The sequence below is a fragment of the Trachypithecus francoisi genome, unplaced genomic scaffold, assembly GCF_009764315.1.
Source record: "Trachypithecus francoisi isolate TF-2019V2 unplaced genomic scaffold, Tfra_2.0 Lachesis_group3, whole genome shotgun sequence".
NCBI classification, from domain to species: Eukaryota; Metazoa; Chordata; class Mammalia; order Primates; family Cercopithecidae; genus Trachypithecus; species Trachypithecus francoisi.
The window spans coordinates 114565133-114582615 of record NW_022681468.1 but is presented as its reverse complement, the minus strand read 5'-3'; the positions used below and the strand labels follow the sequence as shown (position 1 = coordinate 114582615).

The 17483-nt window shown below is 41.6% G+C and overlaps 1 protein-coding gene across 2 annotated transcripts in view; it reads right to left on the bottom strand.

Annotated features, from left to right (window-relative positions):
- Nucleotides 1-17483, bottom strand: part of EDC3 (enhancer of mRNA decapping 3) — a 59990-nt gene that overhangs the window by 26088 nt on the left and 16419 nt on the right. The window contains exons 2-4 of one of the 2 annotated variants that reach the window (XM_033189373.1): nt 15425-15506; nt 12534-12715; nt 9357-9676 (exon numbers count right to left, since the gene is read on the bottom strand). In XM_033189373.1, the coding sequence (XP_033045264.1) occupies nt 9357-9676; nt 12534-12697 (484 nt within the window). In that variant the 5' untranslated portion in view covers nt 12698-12715; nt 15425-15506. The remainder of the gene's footprint in view (nt 1-9356; nt 9677-12533; nt 12716-15424; nt 15507-17483) is intronic. The other variant, XM_033189372.1, reaches the window with a different exon arrangement.

Here is a 17483-nt window from a genome sequence, read left to right as displayed (position 1 = left end):
TAGGGTGAAGTTAATTCGTAACAGTTAATGTGGATTCATGTTTGGAATGACCTTCTTGATACTTTTTAATTTGGGAGACCATCTTCATAGATTTGATTAATTTTTGACAACCTCATTCTAGCTAAAAAAGGCCTATAAGAGGAATAGGGAAAGTGTTCTGCCATTTTCTTGTTTACTTATGATTACATTAGTATTATCATTACTTAACATATAGTTTCTTTATGCGAATCTTTTTAAGCCACATATACATTTTTGTATGCTTTAGTTAAAAATTGGCATGGTTGGCCGGGCGCGGTGGCTCAAGCCTGTAATCCCAGCACTTTGGGAGGCCGAGACGGGCGGATCACGAGGTCAGGAGATCGAGACCATCCTGGCTAACATGGTGAAACCCCGTCTCTACTAAAAATACAAAAAAACTAGCCGGGCGAGGTGGCGGGCGCCTGTAGTCCCAGCTACTCGGGAGGCTGAGGCAGGAGAATGGCGTAAAACCCGGGAGGCGGAGCTTGCAGTGAGCTGAGATCCGGCCACTGCACTCCAGCCCGGGAGACAGAGCAAGACTCCGTCTCAAAAAAAAAAAAAAAAAAAAAAAAATTGGCATGGTTGTAGAGTGTGAATGCACTTAATGCCACTGAACTGTACACTTAAAATGGTTAAAATGGTAAATTTTATGTAATGTATATTTTACTGCAATTTTTAAAAAATGATGTATACCCACTAGCATGGATAGACTTCTTGTTATAGCAAGTCACATTTTCCTCAGATATCTCAAATACAGGCAGCAATTGGCTGGCATGGAACTTCATAAGGGTGCTAGTTTTCATCAATACATTAAAATTCATAAAGTTTAATTTCTACTGTTTTTAGTTAAAATAAAAAATGGAATATTCAGTATCTCCTTCCTACGTCCTGGTGAATCATTCCGTCCACCCATGGGGAAACACATACCTACCGAAGAGTGACCACTGGGCAAGAGACCTATTTCTAATAGGATGTTTTGATTTAATGTTGAGGCAGTACGTTGATAGTCCTTATTCTCTTGTTCTTCCCTTGTCTGTGTATATTGCTACTGGTGTTATCCTGACCTTGTATTTTCATACCCATTCTTTCTTCCTGATCCAGCTCTGCTTTCTCACCCCATCTCTACTAAAAATACAAAAAAATTCACTGGGCATGGTGGCACACACCTGTAATCCCAGCTACTTGGGAGGCTGAGGCACGAGAATCGCTTGAACCTGGGAGGTGGAGCTTGCAGTGAGCCAAGATTTCACCACTGCACTCCAGCCTGGGTGACAGGGCGAGCCTCTGTCTCAAAAAAAAAAAGAAAAAAGAAAAAACGTACACACAATGCAAAAATGAAAAACGATTCAGTACAGCACAATGGTCAAATAAATAATTCAAAGGTAATAGGAAATGAGTATTCCTTTTTAAAAATAATGTTTGTTAACAGATGTTCATACCAGATAATGCACAAAATATGTAGAAAATTCTAAATATTCACATAATATTTTGATTTTTCTTTTAGTAAAAAATTTGCATCCATCTTATGAAGTTTTGTATCCTGCTTTCTTGCTCAGGAGCATCCTTGAGTTTCATGAAAAAATTCTTCAAAGACTGTATCTTACTTTTTATAACTGCATAAATCATAGATCATACCATATTGATATACAGCACATAGATCATACCTACTGATTAACTTTTAAGTTATTTCTCATTTTTGCTGTTACAGACTCAGCCCAAACATACTATCTTTGATTACTCTTGCTTAAAAATCACTCCCATCTGACCACTTACAACACTGTGGGTACCACTGACCTAGCACTTATGCTATATTACCAACTTTGTTCTGTAGTTAATCTGTGTTCTTGCTCTAACTTCCCAAGGAGTTTATAAGCCAACAGAGGACAGGAATGATGTCATTCACACCTGTCACCCAACACTATGCCCGGTTCAGTGTAAGTACACAAAACTCCGCTGAATTAAGAAATAAAAACAGTTATATACATATTTTAAAAAAGCAAACACTAGCCAATCAAAAGTTAAAAGTCTAAAAAGAGGTTATAAAAAAAGGGCAACTTGAGATTAACTACAAGGAAAAGCAATAAAAATCATGCCAACTTTTTTGCATGACTGAAAAGACCAGGAAGATAAAGTTGTTGACAATAATATAATACAAAAGAGTTATGAAGCAAGGGCTTCAGTGGAAAAAGTTCAATCATGTCCAATATGACTGACAATGAACTATCCTGGAACTATTACAATGACTGATGAAAATAAGCAGTTGATCAATGAAGAAGAAGACAGGGTTAAGGAAGCAAAATGGGAAATCATTCCCATTCAGATAAAACCCAAAGCTCCTGAAACCAGGTGACCAAGAATAATGCTCAGAGGAAACAGGATACAGACACTGCTAAAGAGGAACAGGTAGAGGCACAAAAACAGTCATAGGAGAAAACAGGAAAGAATCTAGAATCTAAAGACCCAAATATTCTGAAGGCAGGTCAGACTTCCCAAATGACACTGGTAGAAGGCCAGTTATCCTGGAACTAAAGTTTGAAAAGCATGAGCTGGCCTGGCAAGGTGGCTCACACCTGTAATCCCAGCACTGTGGGAGGCCAAGGTGGGTGGATCACCTGAGGTCAGGAGTTCAAGACCAACCTGGCCAACATGGCGAAACCTGCCTCTACTAAAAATACAAAAATTAGCTGGGCGTGGTGGCATGTGCCTGTAATCCCAGCTACTCCAGAGGCTGAGGCACGAGAATCACTTGAAACCGGGAGGCAGAGGTTGCAGTGAGCTGAGATTGCGCCACTGCACTCCAGCCTGGGTGACACAGCAAGACTCCGTCTCAATAAAATAAAATAAAATAAAACATAAAGAAAAAGAAAAAGAAAAGCACGAGTTGCTTCTCTAACCACTAGCCCAGTATTTCTTAGCCCTAAACAGTGCACTAACCACTGAACACCAATATGAATGTCTGAAAGCACAAGCTGAGCATCCCTAATCCAAACATCCAAAATCCAAAAATTTCTGAGTGCCAACGTGGTGTTCAAAGAAAATGCTGATTGGAGCATTTTGGATTTCTGGATTAGGGAAATACTCCAAAATCCTTTTTAAATAATCCAAAATCGGCCGGGCGCGGTGGCTCAAGCCTGTAATCCCAGCACTTTGGGAGGCCGAGACGGGCGGATCACGAGGTCAGGAGATCGAGACCATCCTGGCGAACATGGTGAAACCTCGTCTCTACTAAAAAATACAAAAAACTAGCCGGGCGAGGTGGCGGGCGCCTGTAGTCCCAGCTACTCGGGAGGCTGAGGCGGGAGAATGGCGTAAACCCGGGAGGCGGAGCTTGCAGTGAGCTGAGATCCGGCCACTGCACTCCAGCCTGGGCGACAGAGCGAGACTCTGTCTCAAAAAAAAATAAAAAAATAAAAATAAAAAATCCAAAATCTGAAACACTTCTGCTCCCTAGCATTTTGCATAAGAGATACTCAACCTTTATTTGGGGGGAGAGAGTGCAGCGTAGAAAGAAAACTTTTGCTCAGTTTCAAAAAATAAAAAATAAAAATAAAAAGCTAAAAAATAGTACCCATTTCATATCATGCCACATGATGAGGAGCTACTGAAATGCAAAGTAGAAAAGCAAAGAAAACAAACATGACTAGCTGTAAAGTTCGCTCACAGCATGTTGACAAAGTGCCCCACTATAAAGACTAACAGGGTCCACAATGGGAGACGCCCTAATTCTGCCCTAATGATGCTGGGCACTGGTCACTGTTTTTTGGCTCAGCTGTAGGACTCTACAAACATAACTTACAACAAAACCCAGAGATGTGTATGTAGAAGGTTTCAGGTGTTTTCCTGTACTCCTCTAAATGCAGAGCTGATTCATTTGAGACACAGACACTAAGGACTAGCTATGTTTTAGACACTGTCAGGAAAGTGGAGTGTGAAAAACATTTCCCAAGAGGAAATACTGACATCACAGGTCAGTAAGAGAATATAAAATAAATGCAAGGCAGGCTAATGTGCTCAGTTGTCTCTTATTCTTCCCTTTCCTCTTACTTTAATACAAATATTATCAGTACTTGGCTAACTCAGACCAAAGAGCCTGGCTCTGCATTAAACTGGCCTTTGGCCACTGCAAGAGAAAAACACTTCCATTGGAAAAGATAAACAGTCTTCCCAGATTTCTTTACCTTTCAATTACAAGGGCCATGCAAGTATTAAGACTGCAGGGGTCGGGTGCGGTGGCTCACGCCTGTAATCCCAGCACTTTGGGAGGCCAAGGTGGGTGGATCACGAGGTCAGGAAATCGAGACCATCCTAGTTAACACGGTAAAACCTCATCTAAATACTAAAAAATTAGCTAAAAATTTTTTTAGCGCCTGCCACCACGCCTGGCTAAAAATACAAAAAAATTAGCCAGGCGTGGTGGCAGGTGCCTGTAGTCCCAGTTACTCGGGAGGCTAAGGCAGAAGAATGGCTTGAACCCGGGAGGCGGAGCTTGCAGTGAGCCGAGATTACGCCACTGCACTCCAGCCTGGGTGACAGAGTAAGACTCCGTCTCCAAAAAAAAAAAAAAAAAAAGACTGCAGGCTGGTCGCCTTCCTGTGCCGTTTTTCTGCCAGCCTTTGGCACAGAGGCCCTTTGGCTGGGACAACCTGTAACAAACCCATTGTTGTGTAGCCCTCAATGCCACTTATTTATTGGTTTTTGTCACACACACACTGTAAGGGGGAACTTTGTCCTGCAAAAAACATTTGTCCTACAAATGTTTTACTGCCAGATTCAACAGGCATCATGAGAAGGTGCCTGAGAATATATGGGACCTTCTTCTTAACTCTCAAATTCTAGGCCTTGGGTTTTCAAGCCTATTAGATATATGATGCACATCCAAGGAAGTTTAAAAGTCAAGAAGACCTCAGTAGGACCATGAAAACTTGGCAAAATTCACTTCCTGCCTCAGGTGGTGGGATGACTGTTAAAATGAACAGACCGTTAAAGCCCAACCATATTGCAACAAGATAATATTGACCATCTTTCCATTTAAAAGGTTCAATTCCATTTCTCATTTCTCTCCACCTCCAGTAACAAAGAGAAAAAGGGAAACCAGCGCTAAACACAGGCAATGTCATGCCTATAGGACCACCTCTCTCTAAATATAAATGAGCTAAAGGCCAGCTATCTACTTCGTTTGTTTTGAGATGGAGTTTCACTCTTGTTGCCCAGGCTGGAGTGCAATGGCACGATCTTGGCTCATTGCAGCCTCCACCTCCCGGGTTCAAGCAATTCTCCTGCCTCACCCTCCCGAGAAGCTGGGATTACAGGCATGTACCACCAGGCCCAGTTAATTTTTTGTATTTTTAGTAGAGACAGGGTTTCGTCATGTTGGCCAGGCTGGTCTCAAACTCCTGATCTCAGGTGATCCGCCCACCTCAGTCTCCCAAAGTGCTGGGATTAGAGGCATGAGCCACTGTGCCCGGCCTCAGCTACCTACTTTCATGTTCTACAGGCAAAAGAGCCTTAACTTAACTGTTAAATTTTTATTCAAATGCATGTTACCAATGACTATTCAAGTTCATAGACTAAGATTTCAGAGAGGGATGCCTTTCATCTGCCCCTCATGGTCACCATTTTTAGCTGTGACATGGGATTTGATAAATATGAATTATACCCATACACAGAGCTGCATCCTAAACAAGGCTTGGTTTCCCTCTGCTCCCTGGGACTGATGTTATATCTATTTGACAAACATTCTGAATGGTCACAGAAAAACTATTCTTTATATGATTCTTTAAACCCACTTCCACCCCAAGAGATTAAAATCTGCTTGTGCTAAATTATCAGTGTTGGATTAGGTAACTATTATAAACCAACAAATTCCTCAACTCCTTATTGCAATCCTGAAAGAACACTTAAAAGCCAGAAATGAAGACAGATTATATTTCCTTTCTTTTTTTTATTTCCTGAGACAGAGTTTTGCTTTGTTGCCCAGGCTGGAGGGCAGTGGCACGATCTCAGCTTACTGCAACCTCCACCTCCCAGGTTCAGGCAATTCTTATGCCTCAGCCTCCTGAGTAACTGGCATTACAGGCGCCCGCCACCAAGCCCAGCTGATTTTTTGTATTTTTGCAGAGACAGGGTTTCACCATGTTGCCCAGGCTAGTCTCAAACTCCTGAGCTCAGGCAACCTGCCCATCCCGGCCTCCCAAAGTGTTAAGATTATAGGTGTGAGCCACCAAACCCGGCCGACAGATATTTATATAGCTTCATCCATCTACTAGTCTCAACGTCAATGTACATAAACTGGAGAAAATTCTAAGGCAGACCTTTCTACTTACAGGGCTCAATGAGTGGAAAAATAATTATAACTCTACCTTCTTTCAGAAACCTATTCTAAGCCATGTCTCATTACCAAATTCCCAGGCCGCAGACATTTTCCAAACTAATCTGGATTCTAAATAAGTTCCTTGAAAAATAGTAACATTTTACTGCCCTACGATCTCTTTACCTTACTTATGTACAGTTAACAATCTAGAAAAAGGAAACTGACAAAACAGCAAAAGCAGAATAACCAAAACCTGGAAGCCACCAAGATGCCCTGCAATAGGCGAATGGAACTGATACATCCACACAATGGAACATTATCCATCAATTAAAGAAATGAGCTATCAAGCCACAAAAAGACATCAATGAATCTTAAATGCATCTTGCTAAGTGAAAGAAGCCAGTCTGAAAGGGCAATATACTGTGTAATTTTAATTATGCGATATTCTGGAAAATGCAAAACTGCAAAGATGGGATAATAAAAAGATCAGTAGTGGCCAGGGGGAAGTGGGGACAGCTGAACAGGTGAGGCACAAGAGATTGTTTAGGACAATGCACTATTCTGTTTAACACTGTAATGACAGATACATGATGCTGTATTTGTCAAAACCCACAGAGCTTTACAGCACTAAGAGTGAGCCTTAGTGTATGCAAATTTTAAAAACTCATTCAAGAGGTTAGGAGATCCCAGGATGGAATGCAGAATGTGACAAAACAAATTAACTGTATTATGAATATATGAAACAAGTCAATGAAGGAAATGGGAGACCTAAATAACTCTAGAAATGAATGGAGTCAGATGAAAGGCAAAAGAAACGGTACGTAAGTGCCATATTCTATTTGACAGTCTCCCACAGGAATGGGGATACAAGTTAATAATTCTGATACCACTATACATGTATACTGGAATTGAATAATTATGTAAAGAATGAATGACAATAGCAGACAGGTTTCTCACTGTTGGAGTGAGAAGTAACAGACAAGCAAAAGGAGAAGGCTAGAAGGATCCATGTGGTAATGGATTAAAGTTGGAGACATCAGTATGAACTAATTCTTAGTATAGTACAATATACATAGTTACATATAGAAATATTTAAATATATATACACTGGTTAAATATACACATATATATTTTCTTTTCTGTGAACTCTGCAGAGAAGTATATACACATATTTTCTTGCTGTCAGCTATAAGGGTGACACCCAGGAGCAATGAGCATACCTAGCGAAGAAGGAAGAAAGGAGAAGCGGGGAGGAGGGGCGGGAGGGAGGGGGAGAAAGGAGAAGGAAGAGGAGGAAGAGGAGGAAGAGGAGGAGGAGCAGCAGCAGCAGCAGCAGCAGCAGTAGTAGCAGCAGTAGTGGTAGTAACAAGCATCTTTCAGTGTCAGAAACTACCTAAGTACTAAAAACAAAAACAAAAACAAAAACAAATTCTACTGGAGTATGTCAAAGGGACATGAGATCCAAGTGAAAGATTGGAGACTAGCCAAAACTGAAATAATTTGAGTAACAAAATAAAGTAATATTGAATTATAAGCCAAAGTATAAAATAAATACCCATGAGTACATGCTGATATAAATAAATGACTGAACACATAAACAAATGGGGGAGAAGAGAGGAATCTCTGGAATAAAAGAATTTCAAGTAATGTCTGAAGATGCTGTGTCCTCAAGGAGAGGGAACATAACTCCTCACTCCCTGGGTGTGGGCTGCACATAATGATTTCCTTCCAAAAAGTACGTATGTAACGGGGAAGAAAAAGAGTCACTTTACAGAGGAGAAACTAGATATATACTACTTTAGCCAGGTGATCAAGGTGAACATCAAAAGTTATAAACCATAGTGACAATATATACACTTGACACAAAGTGATGAAAATGGTACTTTACCTCTGTTGTCTTCCACCCCCAAACATATAACCCCAGTCTAATAATGAGAAAAACATCAACTACCAAGTGAGGGACATTCTACAAAATACCTGACCAGTATTCATCAAAATGTCTAGGTCATCAAAAACAAGGAAGGTCTGAGAAACTGTAAGAGCCAAGCAGAGACATGACTACCAAATGTGATGTGATATACTGGACAGGATCCTGGAACAAGGGCATCAGGTAAAAACCAAGGCAATCTGAATAAAATATGGACTTTGTTTAATGATAATGCATCAACACCGGTTCAATAATCATAACAAATGTACCATACCAATCACTTGAGGCGTTCGAGACCAGCCTGGTCAACATGGCAAAACTCTGTCTCTACTAAAAATAGAAATGATTAGTTGGGTGTGATGGTGCACACCTGTTAGCCGCCAGTATCAAACAAAACTGGGCACCAACACAGACCAATGCACATTCTTCTTGATGTATCTGTAGGAACAAATACAGCAAATTAAAAATTGTCAGTCTGCTAGAAAATGAAAGATCACAGAGATGTTTGGATCAGCTTTTCTCCGCTTTTCTGAAGATGAGTCTCAAATCACAGGAAGAGAAGTTACTCAAAAATCCTCTGGAACAGCCAAGTGCAGGTTCAACTCAGACACTACTACCAACATCAGTAACAGGATATAAGTTTTTTTTTCTTTTTTAGAGACAGAATCTCGCTATTTTGCCCAGACTAGCCTTGAACTCCTGGGCTCAAACAATCCTCCTGCCTCAACCTCTCAAGTACCTGGGACTACAGGTACCTGGGACTACAGATGCATGCCACCACACCCAGTAGTTACTGGATTTCAAACATCACTGTTAGTCTCAGTAAACTCTGGGCAGACTTTTCCTGAAGGAAGTGGTAAGAGAGGGCAGGAAGCTCACAGGCATCCCTAACACCTTATTTCCTTTCCCTTAACATCTTGAGGGACTAGGCCTGGAGGAAGAGAACCATGTTGTATTTTTGCGAAGCTCAGCCAGCATCCATTTTATTGGAGTAATAAAGGATTTATTTAAAGAGTAGCAGTGCTTATAGCTTAGCAGTGCTTATAGCTTATAGCCTTGAAACACCAGATTGAAAAGAAATATCAACTTGACCCTACTTACAGGAGTTGTGCCGACGACGGAAACTTTTGGACTGACTCAAGGATTCCATGTGCCTGTCGACATAGCTCTTTGAACACTGTTGCTGCTGGGGGGAAACGGCAACATCTTGGCTCTTCACTTCTGTCCTCTTAGGGATATTCTGAGGGGCACTGCTGGAAGAGGTTGGCTTCTTGACCAACTTGCCTGTGCCATTCTGACTGATGCCCACTTGGCAGCCAACACCAGAAGGGCCTAATTCTGTCTGATGAACGTCTCCAAAATGTTGGTTGTCTCCAGGTCCTGGTATCTCCAGAATTTTTAACTCCGTAATGTCACCTGCCCTGAAATACACAAAAAAGCCAAGTCTCAAAATTATAATAGTGGTAAGAATGATGAAACTGAGATCATTAGCAAACAGCTACCCCTTTGCAGGGCTGCATTTTAATGAGTTATCAGAGGCTAGGAAAGGGGGCTGTGTGCTTAAGGACAGGGCTCAGCCACCAACTGTCCAAGTGACACAATGCTGGCCTTTAAAAAGAGGCTATTGATAACAACAAAACTATATTAATCTTACATTCCCACAATGTTTAATGGCTTTTTTTTCATTCATTCACTCCCTTGCTCATTCAACAGGCATAAATATAAAATACTATATGGTAAGCCCTCCACTAGGAACTATTTTGATCTGGTATATAGAGATGAAAACCACTATGTGACCACAGGAACTCAGTCTGATCAGTGGAAAAGACAAGTACATATTCAATTAAAAGTGTTACATGGGCTGGGCACAATGGCTCATGCCTATAATCCCAGCACTCTGGAAGGCCGAGGCAGGCGAATCACTTGAGGCGTTCGAGACCAGCCTGGTCAACATGGCAAAACTCTGTCTCTACTAAAAATAGAAATGATTAGTTGGGTGTGATGGTGCACACCTGTTAGCTGCCAGGAGGCTGACGCATGAGAATCGTTTCACCCTGGGAGGCAAAGGTTGCAGTGAGCAGAGTGCACCACTGCACTTCAGCCTGGGAACAAAGTGAGACTCTGTCTTAAAAAAAAAAAAAAAAAAAAAAAATTTTAAAGTGTTACATGTTATGACAGGGGTGTGCATAGGAGACTAGAGAGCCTAAAAGCAAAATATTTAAGTTAGTCTGGTGGAGATGAATGTAATACTTAAGCTAAATTTGGCCAGGACAGGCGGAAGGAGCGGCTAAGCAAAGAACAGTAGGGAGAAAGGCATCTCAGGTAGGGACTCGGAGACTAAGGAAATGTAGAAAATATGGCCCACGTGAGAAATTGCAAATGTTATGGTGATACTAAACGGAAGGATGCTTGTGGAAGGCCATCAGGAAGTAAGGCTGCAGAGGTAACCAGGGACCACATCATGATCACAATGGATTTTCCTGGTGGCTATAGGGAAGGAGAAGAAATAAGAGGCAGTGGTACCAGTTAGAAGACCAAGCAAGAAATAAGAGGGGATGAACCAAGCAAGTGGTAATTGCAAAGGGAAAAGGGAGAAGGGATCAAGAGACATTTCGAATCCATAGGATTTTGGCAACTAAGTGAACACGAGGATTAAAGAGAAAAAAGAGTTTATTATGACTCCTAAGTTTCTAACGTGGGGGAAAGGTGTTATTAATCATAAATAATCAGTATGCCCTTGGAAAAAGAAATCTACAGGAAAACGTAACAAGATTAGCTCTGAAAATCTTGCATTTAAGATACCTTGTGGGATATCCAACAGAAATGACCAGCAGATGAGGTGTCTGTCTCATAATGGGCCTAAGTTAAAGATTTGAGGTCTCATTAATGTATAAGGTACACATGAGATTGTCTAGAGAATAAAAGCTGAGAAAAGAACCAAAGATAGAATGCTGAGTAATTCAATCTTAACAGGTGAGAAGAAGAAAAGGAACATAAAAGTAAAGGAATGGAGGAATATGTGGAATACATGCAAAGAAAAACCAGAAGTGACAGGGAAACTAAAGGAGAATACTGTACTTTAAAAGTTAGGGAGCATTGGCTGGGCGCGGTGACTCATGCCTGTAATCCCAGCACCTTGGGAGACCAAGGTGGGCGGATCACTTCAGGTCAGGAGTTCGAGACCAGCCTGGCTAAGATGGTGAAACCCCATCTCTACTAAAAATACAAAAAATTAGCCGGGTGTGGTGGCAAGTGCCTGTAATCCTAGTTACTCTGGAGGCTGAGGTGGGAGAATTGCTGGAACCCGGGAGGCGGAGGTGGCAGTGAGTTGAGATCGTGCCACTGCACTCCAGCCTGGGAAACAGAGTAAGACTCTATCTCAAAAAAAAAAAAAAAAAAAAAAAAAAAAAAGTTAGGGAGCACTGTATTTTTATTTATTTTTTAGAGACAGGGTCTGTTCTATCACCCAGGCTGGAGTGCAGTGGTGCTATCATGGCTCACTGCAGCCTCCAACTCCTAGGCTCAAGTGATCTTCCTGTCTCAGCCTCAGGAGTAGCTGGGGTTACAGGCAAATGCCACCACGCTCAGCTAAGCTTTTAAGTTTTTCTTTTGTAAAGATGAGGTCTCATTATGTTGACCAGCCAGTTTTGAAATCCTGGCCTCAAGTGATTCTCCTGCCTTGGCCTCCCAAAATGCTGGAATTACAGGCTTAAGCCACTACAGCCATGAGGGAGCATTCAAATCAGATTGGGATTGAGATACTGTCAGTGAATTTGGCCATTAGGTTATTTGTAACCTTGGCAAAAGCTAATTCAGCAAGATGATAAAGTTAGAAAAAAAGATAATGGTAGGGTAAGGAGGGTCTAGAGAATGAAGCCACAAAACATAGAGAAAGCAGACTATTCGGCTCTGACAAGGATGATGGGTTCAAGGGAAGGGAAATGATACAATACCTAGTGGCAAATGCAAGGTCTAAGGGAGAAGGTTGTTTTTAATACAGGGGAGGCCAAGGAATGAATATCAGAATGCAAAGAGGAAATAAACAGTATAGGCCGGGCATGGTGGTTCACACCTGAAATCCCAGCACTTTGGGAGGCCATCATGGGCAGATCACTTGAGGCCAGTAGTTCGAGACCAGCCTGGCCAACATGGTGAAACCCCATCTCTACTAAAAATACAAAAAGCGGCCATATGCCAAGAGAATACTAGCAATCAGACCTAGGTTCAAGCTCCACAGACCACCAGATTAAATTCAGAAGAGTCAGTCAGGACACTCACCTGAAGGTGACTTCTGGAACAAGACACTTCACTCCATTATGGAAAGGCCGGGTGAGAGAAATGGTCTGGCTGACCTGATCCACAGCTGACACTCTTCCCTGATAGACACCCAAGCTATCTCCACAATTGATGGACACAATACTTCCCAGCCAATCTGTAGCCATGTTTCAGATGTGAGACCACTGTGAAGAGAAAGAACTATTCAGTGTGCCTTGGTGAAAAGACAAACTTTTAATTAAATTCAGCAAATATATCAGGCTCTGTACCAAGTGTTGGTTAATAAAACATATTCTATCACATTGTTAACTAAGGTAATAAACCATGAAAAAATTTAAAAACTTTTTCAGGAGTATACATATTAATAAGCAATATTATTTAATACATATAAAGATCTTATAATTGCTTTAAAGCACATACATTGGATAAAGATAATATTTATTACACATCAAATCACACAAACTATAATCTGTTTATATTGTGTTTTAATAAATCTGCTGCCAAAATGCTTTCAAAGAGAGTATGTTACTGAGAAATAATATACTAAAAAAACAAATATTGGTAATGCCACTCTTGCTGATAATAATAATAAATTCTGGGTAGTTGCCTTTTGTTCTGCTTTTTTTTTTGAAACGGAGTTTCACTCTTGTTGCCCAGGCTGGAGAGTAATGGCGCGATCTCGGCTCTACACAACCTCTGTCTCCCGGGTTCAAGCGATTCTCCTGCCTCAGCCTCCCAAGTAGCTGGGATCACAGGCATAGGTCACCACACCCGGCAAATTTTGTATTTTTATTTTTAGTAGAGACAGGGTTTCTCCATGTTGGTCAGGCTGGTCTAAAACTCCCGACCTCAGGTGATCTGCCTGAGTCGGCCTCCCAAAGTGCTGGGATTACAGGAGTGAGCCACTGTGTCTGGCTTTTTTTTTTTTTTTCTTTTGACACAGAGTCTCACTCTGTTACCTAGCCTGGAGTGCAGTAGTGCCATCATAGCTCACTGCAGCCTCAACCTCCCAGGCCCAACCAGTCAATCCTCCCACCTCAGCCTCCTGAGTAGCTACGACTGGAGTCCTGTGCTACCAATCCCAGCTAATTTGAGACTTGCTATGTTGCCCAGGCTAGTCTCAAACTCCTGGCCTGAAGCAATCCCCCCACCTCGGCCTCCCAAAGTGCTGGAATTACAGACATGAACCACTGCGCTTGGCCTAAAAAAAATTTTTAAAGCCAATTGAAGGTATTACATAACACTAAACCTAACAACTACAGAATATATATCCTTTTCAAGTCTATACAGAATGTTCACGCATATATGTTGGGCCTTAAACAAGTATGAATAAAGTTAAAAAGACTGAGATCACATAAAATATATCCTCTACCCACAAGAGAATTAAATTTAAAATTGATAAAAATAGATATTTAGAATATTCCCAAATATCTGGAAATTAAGCAAGACATTTCCAAATAACCTATGGGTAAAAGAAATCAAAAGGGCAGTCAGAAAATGGTTTGAACTCAATGATAATGAAAACACAATACCACCTTTTGTATGACGTGCTTAATATAGTGCGTAAAAGGGGGAATGTATAACTTTAAGTGCTTATATTAGGAAAGAAAGGTCTAAAATCAATTATCTGAGATTCCATCTTAAGTATTAGTAAAAAAAAGAACAGATTAACCTGATGTTATAGAAAGGAAATCAAGAGCAGAAACCAGTGAAACAAGAAACTAAGAAAAATAAACCAAAAATTAGCTCTTTGAAAATATTAAACAAGTTGGTAAATGCCTAATAAAGAAAAAAGATAAAACATTTTATTAATATCAGAAATGAACAAAGAGATATCACAGACATTAAAAAATAACCTTACACCAGTAAATCTGACAACTAGACGAAATGGAGAAATTCTTAGACAAAAGTTATCAAAACTGATACAAGAAATAAAAAATCTGAGTAGCTGCATGTCTATTTTAAAAACCGAATTTATCAAGAGAATAAGACAAGACACAAACTAAGAGAAAATATTTGCAAAAGACATATTTGATAAAGGTCTGTTATCCATAACATACCAAGAACTCTTAAAACTCAACAATAGGCCGGGCGCAGTGGCTCAAGCCTGTAATCCCAGCACTTTGGGAGGTCGAGACAGATGGATCACGAGGTCAGGAGATCGAGACCATCCTGGCTAACACGGTAAAACCCTGTCTCTACTAAAAAATACAAAAAAAAAAAAACCCAGCCAGGCAAGGTGGCGGGCGCCTGTAGTCCCAGCTACTCGGGAGGCTGAGGTAGGACAATGACGTGAACCCGGGAGGCGGAGCTTGCAGTGAGCTGAGATCCGGCCACTGCACTCCAGCCTGGGCGACAGAGCGAGACTCCGTCTCAAAAAAAAAAAAAAAAAAAAAAAAAAACAAAACAAAACTCAACAATAAGAAAATGAATAACCTGATGAAAAAATGAGCAAGAGGGCCGGGCGCGGTGGCTCAAGCCTGTAATCCCAGTGCTTTGGGAGGCCGAGATAGGCGGATCACGAGGTCAGGAGATCAAGAGCATCCTGGCTAACACGGTGAAACCCCGTCTCTACTAAAAATACAAAAACTAGCCGGGTGAGGTGGCGGGCGCCTGTAGTCCCAGCTACTCGGGAGGCTGAGGCAGGAGAATGGCGTAAACCCGGGAGGCGGAGCTTGCAGTGAGCTGAGATCTGGCCACTGCACTCCAGTCCGGGCAACAGAGCGAGACTCCACCTCAAAAAAAAAAAAAAAAAAAAAATGAGCAAGAGACCCGAAAGGATACTTCACTAAAGAAGACATGGACATGACAGGCAAGCATATGAAAAGATGCTCTACATCACATCATTAGTGAATTAATGGAAATTAAAACAACAATGAGATGCTACTACACACCTGTCAGAATGGCCAAAATCCAAAACACTGACAACACCAAATGCTGATGAGGATGTGGAGCAACAAAAACCATCATTCATTGCTGACAGGAACGCAAAATGATGCAGCCAATGATGAGTATGCATTTTTTTCTTTTTTTTTTTCTTTTTTTTTTTTGAGATGGAGTCTCACTCTGTTGCCCAGGCTAGAATGCAGTGGCACAATCCTGGCTCACTGCATCCTCCACCTCCCAGGTTCAAGCAGTTCTCCTGCCTCAGCCTCCTGAGTAGCTGGGATTACAGGCATGCACCACCATGCCTGGCTAATTTTTGTATTTTTAGTAGAGATGGGGTTTCACCATGTTGGTCAGGCTGGTCTCAAACTCCTGACCTCGTGATCCACCTGCCTCAGTCTCCCAAAGTGCTGGGATTACAGGCGTGAGCCACTGTGCCTGGCCTCTTTTATTTATTTATTTATTTATTTATTTAGAGACTGAGTCTCGCTCTACCGGCCAGGCTGGAGTGCAGTGGCACGATCTCAGCTCATTGCAGCCTCTGCCTCCCAGGTTCAAGCAATTCTCCTGCCTCAGCCTTCCAAGTAATTGGAACTACAGGCACGCGCCACCACACACCAAGCTAATTTTTTTTGTTTGTTTGTTTTCCAGTAGAGACGGGGTTTCACCATGTTGCCCAGGCTGGTCTCAAACTCCTGACCTCAAGTGATCCACCTGCCTCGGCCTCCTAAGAGATGGGTTTACAGGCATGAGCCACTGCGCCTAGCCTGCATATGCATATTAGTAAGGTAGTTTCTCACAAAACTAAATATACCATCTGATTCAGCAATCACTCTCCTTGGTATTTACCCAGATGAACTGAAAATTTACGTCCACCATAAATCTGCACGTGGATGTTTACACCAGCTCTGTTCAAAATTGCTCAAATTTGGAAGCAATCAAGACATCCTTCAGTAGGTGAATGAATGAATGAACTATGGCACATCCAGACAATGGAATATGATTCAGCACAAAAAAGAAATGAGCTATCAAGCCATGAAAAGACATGGAGGAAACTTAAGAGCACATTGCTAAGTGAAAGAAGCCAAAGTGAAAAGGATACATACATACTATGATTCCAGCTACAAGGTTTTCTGGAAAAGGCAAAACTATGGAGACAGTAAAAGGAGCAGTGGACACCAGTGGCTGGTGGGGTGGGGGTGGGAGGTGAATAGGCAGAACACAAGAGAATTTTTAGGGCAGTGAAACTATTCTGTTTGATGCTATAATGGTAGACACGTGTCACTTCAAAACCCACAGAATGTACAACACCAAGAGTGAACCCTAATGTTAACTATGGACTCTGGATGACAATGATGTGTCAGTGTAGATTCACCAATTGTAACGAATACAACTGTGGTAGTGTTGACAGCAGGGGGGCTTATAGGGTGACAACAGTGAGATATATGGGAACCTTCAGTACTTTGGGCTCAATTTTTCCCTGAAACTAAAACTGCTCTAAAAAATAAAGTCTATTTAATAGAAAAAAACAAATTGATTATGTCACTTAAAACCTTCCTACAAAGAAAAATCCAGGCCTAGATGGCTTTACTGGCGGTTTTTCTTTTTAACCAAGTCTGAACTAGACAGTTTTACTAGTTAATTTTATCAAACATTTTAAGAAAAAAATAATGTCAATCTCATACAAACTTTTAGAAAACACAGGAGAATGAGGCTGGACACAATGGCTCATGCCTGTAATCCAAGCACTCTGGGAGACTGAGGCAGGTGGATCACTTGAGGTCAGCAGTTTGTGACCAGCCTGGCCAACACTGTGCAACCCGTCTCTACTAAAAATACAAAAACTAGCCAGGCGTGCTGGCACGCGCCTATAATCCCAGCTACTCAGGAGGCTAAGGCAGGAGAATCACTTGAATCCAGGAGGCAGAGGTTGCAGTGACCCAAGATCACGCCACCGCACTGCAGCTTGGGTGACAGAGCAAGACTCCATCTCAAAAAAAAAAAAAAGTCTGGGCACAGTGGCTCACACCTGTAATCGCAGCACTTTGGAAGACTCAGGACGGTAGA